General features: G+C 39.9%; 1 protein-coding gene across 1 annotated transcript in view; it reads left to right on the top strand.

The window, feature by feature from the left end:
* Positions 1-5528, top strand: part of reep6 (receptor accessory protein 6) — a 68188-nt gene extending 62660 nt beyond the window's left edge. The window contains exon 5 of the mRNA XM_039767121.1: positions 5161-5528. Coding sequence (XP_039623055.1) covers positions 5161-5204 — 44 coding nt within the window. The 3' untranslated portion in view covers positions 5205-5528. The remainder of the gene's footprint in view (positions 1-5160) is intronic.
* The last annotated feature ends 4456 nt before the right edge of the window (positions 5529-9984 follow it).

Genomic DNA, 9984 nt, shown 5'->3' on the forward strand with positions numbered 1-9984 from the left:
CCCGTATTCCTTCCTCTTGTAGAGTAGGTGGCATGTCCCAGTCCCCAAGAGATTTAACAGGCATTACTTAGGATAAAATGAGAGCCCAAGTGACCTGCTGCTGTGTGGGTGCCAGTGATAGTCACCCAGTAAAGTGAATTGCACTGGATATGATGGCACCCCCGTAGGCAGGTGTACTGTTTTCCAAGATTCTCTCTGCTTTTCCTTGTTAGTGTGTGTGTATGTGTGTGTGTGTGTGTGTTGCCTTACTGTTCTGCCACTGTCTGATTTTCATGTCTGTTCTCTCTCCCTCTTCTCGATGTTGTTTTATTTCTTCAGCCTGCCCTGTCACTAGATTGAGGTAAGTGACCGATTAGGATGAGTGAATTAACTATAACACATCCTGGGGCTATTCTTACACCTTGTAATCATACATCTATAATGCAAAGACATTAAATTCACTAAAGGTAGGGTTGTAAGAACATTTTGACAAGAACAGACTATTTAGATGACCAGTTCTGTTCAGCTAGATTCTCCAGAATTAAGTCGAAAGATTAACATTGAAGAATAACACTGAATCGAGAGAATAATCATGAATTTACAGAAGAACCTTGAAAGTGGAGTGACTGACATTGATTTGAGAGAATAACATTGAATCAAGAAAATAATGAGTTTACAGAATAACACTGAGTTTAGAGACTAACATTAAGAGTCGACAGAATAACATTGAATAAGAACATCGAGTTGGAAGATTAACATTGAGTTAACAGATAGTTTATAGTAATAATGCAATTCTCTCATCTCAAGTAATAACATTGTGTCGACAGATATAATTGAGTTGACATAATAACAATGAGTTGAGACACTGACATTGTACAAGAACATTGAATCACAAGAATAACATTTAGTATTAACACTGAGTTGAGAAAATAGCATGAAGTAGTAGCACTGAGTGAATAGAATAACATTAAATAATAACATTTATTGGGGAGAATAACATTTAGAAATAACACGGAATTGAGAGAATAATAGTGAGCTTACAGAATAATAACATTGAGTTTAGAGGATAGAGACTAACAATGACTTAGACTTGAGAGAATAACAGTGAGTTTTAACACTGAGTTAACAGAATAGCTTTGAGTAATAACATTGAGTTGAGAGAACTGCATTATGTAATAAAATTGCGTCAACAGAATAACAACGAATAATAGCAATGAGTAGAGAGAAACACACAAAAAAAGAACACTGAATCGAGAGAATAATAGTGAGCTTACAGAATAACATTGACTAATAACAATAATAATAATGAGTTTAGAGGATAGAGACTAACACTGAGTAATGAGTAGACGTGAGAGAATAACATTGAGTAGTAACACTGAGTTTAGAGAATAACAAGACTAGTATTGAGTTGAGAGACTAACATTAAACGATAACAACGAGATGAGAGAATACCATTGATTAATAATAACATTGTGTCAACAGATATAATTGAGTCGGCGTAATAACACTGAATAATAACAGTGAGTCGAGACACTAACATTGTATAAGAACATAATAATAACACTGAATCGAGAGAATAACATTGAATATTAATATAGAGCTGAGAAAATAGCAGGAAGTAGTAACATTGAATTAAATGATTAAATTCAGAAAGCATTTGATAAGGTGCCACATGAGAGGTTGGGCATCAAGTTAAAAGAAGTGGGAATTCAGGGTGATGTTTTTAGATGGGTGCAGAATTGGCTCAGACACAGGAAGCAGAGGGTGATGGTGCGAGGAACCTCATCAGAACTGGCCGATGTTAAGAGTGGTGTTCCACAGGGGTCAGTGCTAGGGCCGCTGCTATTTTTAATATATATAAATGATTTAGATAGGAATATAAGTAACAAGCTGGTTAAGTTTGCAGATGATACCAAGATAGGTGGATTAGCAGATAATTTGGAATCCGTTATATCATTACAGAAGGACTTGGATAGCATACAGGCTTGGGCAGATTTGTGGCAGATGAAATTTAATGTCAGTAAATGTAAAGTATTACACATAGGAAGTAAAAATATTAGGTTTGAATACACAATGGGCGGTCGAAAAATCGAGAGTACACCTTATGAGAAGGATTTAGGAGTCATAGTGGACTCCAAGCTATCAACTTCCAAACAGTGTTCAGAAGCCATTAAGAAGGCTAACAGAATGTTAGGTTATATAGCACGATCTGTGGAGTACAAGTCCAAGGAGGTTATGCTCAACCTTTATAATGCACTGGTGAGGCCTCATCTTGAGTACTGTGTGCAGTTTTGGTCTCCAGGCTACAAAAAGGACATAGCAGCACTAGAAAAGGTCCAGAGAAGAGTGACTAGGCTGATTCCAGGTCTACAGGGGTTGAATTATGAGGAAAGATTAAAAGAGCTGAGCCTTTACAGTTTAAGCAAAAGAAGATTAAGAGGTGACATGATTGAAGTGTTTAAAATTATGAAGGGAATTAGTGCAGTGGATCGAGACTTGTATTTTAAAATGAGCTCATCAAGAACACGGGGACACAGTTGGAAACTTGTTAAGGGTAAATTTCGCACAAACATTAGGAAGTTTTTCTTTACACAAAGAACGATAGACACTTGGAATAAGTTACCAAGTAGTGTGGTAGACAGTAAGACGTTAGGGACTTTCAAAACTTGACTTGATGTTTTCTTGGAGGAAGCAAGTGGATAGGACTGGCGACCTTTGTTGGGCTGAATGGCCTGTTCTCGTCTAGATTGTTCTAATTCTAATTCTAATTGACAGAATAGCATTAAATGATAACATTGACTTAAGAGACAACATCAAGTAATAGCACTAAGTCGACAGAATACCATGGAGTGGACATATGCTCTGTTAAGGTTGTTTTTATGGAACAGTATGAAATTATCATGTGACTCTCAGGTTGTATACCGGTCATTCATTTGGCTAACGTGAAACTGGGCCACAGTGGTTTCCTGGCACCTTCATCTGTCAGGCAAAGAAAAAATAAGAAGTGTATTTTTGCATTCGAAAAACTGTGCTTTCCCATGTCACCTGAAAAAAATCCCATAAGCGATCTATTAAGAGGTATTTTTCTCATGAATATGAGGAGCAGGTTGAAGTGTTACACTTTTGCCTCAAACATGGTGCCCAAAGGGAGAGGGCTGTCCTTCAAAATCCTGGCCCAAACAAGCAAAACATTTATTACGTTAAATAAATAAAATTCTAAATCAAATTAAAGCTCTCAAACATTTCTAAAGTTTTAAAATGCAAACTTTATCCTCAAGTCTGCCTAATACAGTTTTAAAAGTGGGGGCTGTGCGTGAAATCCTAGGGCAGTGATGGCGAACCATTTAGAAACCAAGTGCCCAAACTGCAATCCAAAACCCACTTATTTATCGCAAAGTGCCAACATGGCAATTTAACCTGAATACCACCTAAAACTGAACACCAGCATAACCAAGGAGCTGGTGGTGGATTTTAGGAGGCCCAGGCCCCTCATGGACCCCGTGATCATCAGAGGTGAGTGTGTGCAGAGGGTACAGACCTATAAATACCTGGGAGTGCAGCTGGATGACAAATTGGACTGAACTGCCAATACTGATGCTCTGTCTGTCTATCTACTGAGCTTTTAGTTTAGAAAAGCCACTCATACATTAACATCTTTTGTCTTAAAAGAAAAACATAATAGCGGAGCTTTCAATGATACAAACAACTTTTTTTGAAAGGTAAAAGTTTGCATTCGGTATGCTTTTGAACAATTAATGTGCTGTTTGCTGTTGTATGCATGCTGATAATTTGTCTAACCTTGGCTCATACTTTGTAAGCTTGAGAGCAACACATGCAGCACTCAGGTCATCTGTTAGTCTGTTTCTGGTGTCAGATTTGATTTATTTCAAAGCTGAAAACAGCTGCGCACAAGCATAAGATGTTCCAAAAAAAGTAAGGAAAGCAATCTCAAGTGCCTTCATTGACTTAAGATTATTTGGCAGAGAATTCCACACTTTAAGGATTTCATTTTCATAACTAACTGTGCTGTCCTTTGTCATCCCTTCGATCCTCTCAAGTGTTTACGCAGGTCTTCCCTATTAAGCTCCGCCCCAAAGCTTCCATTATATATTACGGGGTCATGGATCAGGTGTGGCGATTAGCAACTCCCGGCAATAATTACAGATGCGGACGACTCCTCACCTGTGCGCTTAAGTGAGGACTGCCCGCATCACAAAGCTCCCGGAAACCGCTCCGGCCACTCTACCATAACCCTTTAAGCCGCGAGTGCGGCAATTATCTGTTAAAACTGGCCTTTTCAATTTTGAGCTGTGGACCACATGGGACTCAAAAGGCTGCAGTCCGTGCCGCACCCTCAAGCAGCATGTGTGCCGCCCGCCTTACCCCAGACAGGAGAGGAAGGAAACGCTCCCATTGGGCTGCTGGGCAGAGGGGCGGGTGATGTGAGAAAAGTCCTCCGGCGCGCGTGAAGAGGGGGAGCGGTGAGGGGAGCAGCCCGGCCCCGCATTCCTCTGGCTTTATAGTAACGAACTCTGTGCTCGGGCGAGGGCGCGCGTGCCCACTGAGAGAGCTCTGAGTGCCCCCTTTGGCACGCGTGCCATAGGTTCGCCACCATTGTCCTAGGGGGACCAGAGGGGGGTCTGGACTCTTCTGATGTGTAATGGCATGCGGTGCTTCACTTACTCTTTGTCACATTAACAGTTTCATTCTGCCAGCTAGTTGATGGCAGTGTCGTTTAGGATGACCTTCCTGTTCAAGGAGGTGTGGGAGTCTTGCTGTTTTATCGGACCCTTTCTGTCTGTCTGTCTCAAGAGGTTGTGATTACACCATCAGAAAACTGGGAGCAGGTCCTGTTTGGTGTTTTCATAAATGTTTTCTATTGTCATTCTTAACTTTTTATATTCTGGAAGTCCTAAAGATCTTAGTTTCCACTTCTGGTTGCATAATTTTATATTATTATAGAGTTATGTTTAATTATTTAACGTTCTGCTGCGACACCATTATGTTTTTTTTATGATGGGTTGCACTGTGCAATCCAGCAGGTGGGGAAGGTTGCAGCCTTTGTAAAATAAGTGAGATAAGCCGCCAACTGAGCAAGTTTGTAGATCCATACCATCGTATACAGCACCTTTCATGAAACTTTTGTGCTAATTTTGTTCTTTTTGTTGGTCTCTTTCTCAGCCTCCAGAGCCACGGTAGACTCTCTTGTCCACAAGACCCAGTGATCGACGGCCATCAGCCTCCCTCCACCTCACGGTTCTGATCTCCTCACCTGCCAGCTGAGACCAGCTACTGCTTTTCAAAGGCACTATACAACCTAGAGAAGGAGCAGATGATGCATTATCCACTCTAGACCCAACATTTGTATTTATTGCCAGCCATTTGGGTACACTGAGCCATACCTAAGTAAAGGACATTTTTAAGAATATGTAACAAAGATAAGTAACGCTAATTTAAAGCTGCCAGCAACATGTTCAGGCAATTGCTTTCAAAGACTTCCCCACTTAATTTATTGTGCTCATTTTGTGTGTGTGTTTGTGGCACTTTTACGTGTGTCTATATATATATATATATATATATATATATATATATATATATATATATATAATATATATATATATATATATATATATATATATATATATATATATATATATATATATAATATATATATGTGTGTGTGTGTGTGTTTGCTCCTATTTTATTGTAGACTTCGGGGAGGCCTCCCATCTGCAGTGTGTATGGATGAGAGTCTCTTCCATTTTGGTTTATCCTGGTGTAGCTGACACAAATAAACGATGGACACCCTCGACTCCGCCCCATCTCTGTGTGCTTCTCTCTGTCTGGGTCACATTTACGGCTTCTACTAGAAGGTCTCAATAGCAGGTTCTTGATTACTGTTTTCTGTTTCTTTGTAAAATGCTTTTGTCCTTGTTTGTTCATTATTTACGTGTTTTTTTTTTTTTTGCTGTCTTTCTTCTGTTGTTCGGGTGCCCTAATGGTACATTCCTTTGTGTTTCCAACCGAAAAATGAGCCAAAATATATATTTTTTTAACAAGAAAATGTTTTTTTGTGTAACAAACACATACGTACTAAACGTCAACATAAATACAGGAGGAAAGGTCAATTTAGTACTAATGCAGATTTAGTACACATCCTTCATGTGACGTGTTGGAACGGTCACCAGTGTACAGCTCAATGTCAGGACAGTAGACGCTGGTTTCTTTGTGCGATTTTCTTGTATTTTTCTGTTGCTTCTGCATCAGAGGGTAGAGTGTCAGTGCCTCATCCACATGATCGACGCACCTTTTGTGTTATTGTAGACTTACCATAGTGCAAAACTTTGTGACTTTCACATTTTCCCTGATGTGACTAACAGTTTCTGGATTATGAGGAGTGCTTAGGGGCCTAATGCCCTTCTGGTCCTTCCACTTGGATTACCATATATACTCACGGATAAGTTGAGACTTGATTTGTACCAAATCATTTCTGCTATTTTATAATGTCGGTCATATAAGTCGAATGTGGAAAACTCACGCTATTGGTCCAAAAAATTGTGATATATTAATGCCCATGTTAGAGAGTAACCATGGAGCACACAGCCTTTTTTGTGCCTACGTGACCTTACGGTAATACCCAAACTATTCCGATGCAACGTTTCCACTGTTTTGTGGTTTTTGTATCTCACGCCCTCATACACCTTTATCGTAAGAGCATCCCTTATCTACGATGGAGCGTTCGATCAGAAGAAAATATGAAGCTGGTTTTAAATTAAAAGTCGTTGAAGTGACGAAACAAATTGGTAACTGCGCTGCTGCAACAAAATTCGATGTGTCTGAGAAACTGATGCGAGATTGGAAGAAGCAAGAAGATGTAAAAAAACAAAGAGTGTTGCATTTTTGAATGGGCATATAAGTTGGGGTCTGATTTTATGAACAATTTTTTTGAGTTTCAAGACCCAACTTATACGCAAGTATATACAGTACAACCATATTTAATTTTGCCACCTAGACATTGCACCTCACTGCAGCCTAACACAATTGATGTCAATAAGGGAGATCACAGTAGTTTGGTCATACAGTGCCCTGTGCATCAGTTTCACTGCCTGTGTCAACATGTAATGACAAATTCACATTGTCATCATCACTATCACTTGATTTAACTGATGGTTCCGTTGCAGTTTGTTCCAAAACCGGCTTTACAGCTTTTTGCTTACATGACATTGTATTTTTTTGGTTGAAGGCTCAACCCAACTTGTGAATATTTATGAGTTACCTTAGAGTTGTAGAGTTATTTTATTCTTTTTGTGGCATCACATTCTTTTATCCACTAGATGGCAGCAGTGTAATGTCCTGGGAGTTATTCAGGTTTAACAATGTAGATCATGTCCTCTAGTGCGAGGTTAGTGAGTATGGATATAAACCCTTGATGCATATTTTTAGGAAGTCGCTGCACACTGAGGAAATTCTGAAGGACTGGAAAATGGAAAATGTTATATAAAAAGGGAGACTGGCAGACCAAGCAACTATAGCCTAATAAGCTAAGTGTACATCACAGGAAAGTAAATGGAAGCATTTGGCGAGAACAGAAGATTTACTGAACAGTCAGCATCAGTTCAGGTGAGGGAGGTCATGTTTTACTAACATGCTGGAATTCAAGAGGACACAATAGAAGAATATGATCAAAGTGGAGCATATGAGATTATTTATCTATAAAGCATTTGATAAGGTGCCACATGAGAGGTTGGGCATCATATTAAAAGAAGTGGGAGTTCAGGGTGATGTTTTTAGATGGGTGCAGAATTGGCACAGGCACAGGAGGCAGAGGGTGATGGTGTGAGGAACTTAATCAGAATTGGCCGATATAAATAGTAGTGACCAGCAGGGGTCAGTGCTGGGGCCACTGCTTTTTTAAATATATTGATTTGGTTAGGAATATTAATAACAAGCTGGTTACGTTTGCAGATGATACCAAGTGAGGTGGACAGACAGATCATCAAGAATCTGTTGACTCATCACAGAAGGGACTTGGATAGCAGACAGGCTTGGGCAGATTTGTGGCAGATGAAATGTAATGTCAGTAAATGTAAATTATTCCATGTAGGAAGTAAAAATGTGAGGTGTGAATACACAGTGGAAGGTCTCTGCCCAATTTCAGCCTTCAGCTTATCTCTCCTTTTTACACCCATTAAAAAGAGTCCATATGCTAGGCCACAGAATTCCAAGGATGCGATAAGGCTGGTGTTATCAAGTGGTCCCGTTTTAATTTTTTGCAGGGTTATTGTTATGTTTTTGCTTTGATATTTTGCACCCATTCTGGTGAATTCAAAGGTTGCAGCAGTTTCTGGCTTTAAAATGTATTCAAAGTAGATTAAAATGCGTAGGTGGTGATGTCACCTATGGTCACGAGCTATTGGTAGTGCCCAAATGAACAAGATCATGGATTCAAGTTGCAGAAATGAGTTTCATTCACAGGATGTCTTATTTCAGCTTTAGAGAGAAGGTGAGAAGTTCAGACATTCAGGAGGAGCTCAAAGTAGAGCTACTGCTCCTCCACATTGAAAGGACCCAGTTGAGGTGGTTCAGGCATCTGATTAGGACCATCCTGTGCAACTGGAAGGAAATCTCAGGGCAGACCCAGGAAATGCTGAACAGATTATTCCTCTTAGGACTCCACCTAACAAAGGCAGACTGGAATTTACTCAAATGCATATTGACAAGCCGCAGTGCTTCTGGGTGAAGGTCCTTTGGACAGATGAGACCAAACTGGAGCTTTTTGAAAAGTCACATCAGCTCTGTGTCCACAGATGACAAAATGAAGCTTTCAAAGAAAAGAACAGCGGACCTACTGTGAAACATGGAGGTGGCTCTGTGATGTTTTGGGGCTGCTTTGCTGCATCTGGCATGAGGTGCCTTGAGTCTGTGCAGGGAAAAATTAAATCTCAAGACATTCTGGAGTGAAACGTCCTGCCTGGTGTCAGAAAGCTCAGGCTCAGTGGCAGCTCCTGGACCCTCCAACAGGATGATAAGCTAAAACACACAGCGAAAAGCACCAAGAATGGTAAAGAACAAAACATTAGGCTATTCTGGGAGCCCTGCTTTGAATCCCATCCAACATTTATGGAAAGAACTGAAACACAGTCTGGAGAAGACCCCCATTCAGACCTGACACAGCTGGAGCCGTTTGCTCAGGACGAGTGGGCCACACAACTTGTGGACAGGTGACAGAAGTCTCATGAGGAGCTCCAGGAATCGCTTGTTGGCAGTGATTGCAAAGTCTAAAGGTTGTGCCACAAAATATGAGGTGACGGGTCCATGCCATTTTCTTTTATTATTTGAAATATTCTGTAGAATTCAAAACTGTAAAGTCTGATATTTGTTAAATGTGGAATAAACAATGATGGCTGCCGACAACTTTTGTCAGTTTCAAGTCATTTCTGAGACAATTGGGGGGGTTTCTTCTTTTTTCATGGAGGATTAGGGTTTGTACTTACTAGGACAGTCTAGATGAGAGCGGGCCATTTAGCTCAACAACGTCTGCCAGTCCTATCCACTTAATTCTTCTAAATTCTTCTTGGGTACAGTGGAACCTCGGGTCACGACCGTAATTTGTTCCAAAACTCTGGAACTCTCGCAACACGATTTGGTCATGACCCGAACTAATTTCCCCCATAGGATTGTATGTAAATACAATTAATCCATTCCAGACCATACGAACTGTATGTAAATATATATTTTTAAAGATTTTTAAGCACAAAAATATAATTATATCATAGAATGCCAGTGTAATAGTAAACTAAATGTAAAAACATTGAGTAACACTAAGAAAACCTTGAACAGAGAAAACTAACATTGCAGGGGTTTTAAGCACAGGGGAAAAAAATGAGCACTTGAAAAATCCGTAATTTATACAAAAACTAACCATAAACAACCAAAAAAATTAACTTTGCATGAGTCGAGTTCTGGCATGAAGAAAGTGAGCAGGAATCTGGGTGGAGAGGAGAT

Source organism: Polypterus senegalus, chromosome 10 (assembly GCF_016835505.1).
Source record: "Polypterus senegalus isolate Bchr_013 chromosome 10, ASM1683550v1, whole genome shotgun sequence".
Classification (NCBI taxonomy): domain Eukaryota; kingdom Metazoa; phylum Chordata; class Cladistia; order Polypteriformes; family Polypteridae; genus Polypterus; species Polypterus senegalus.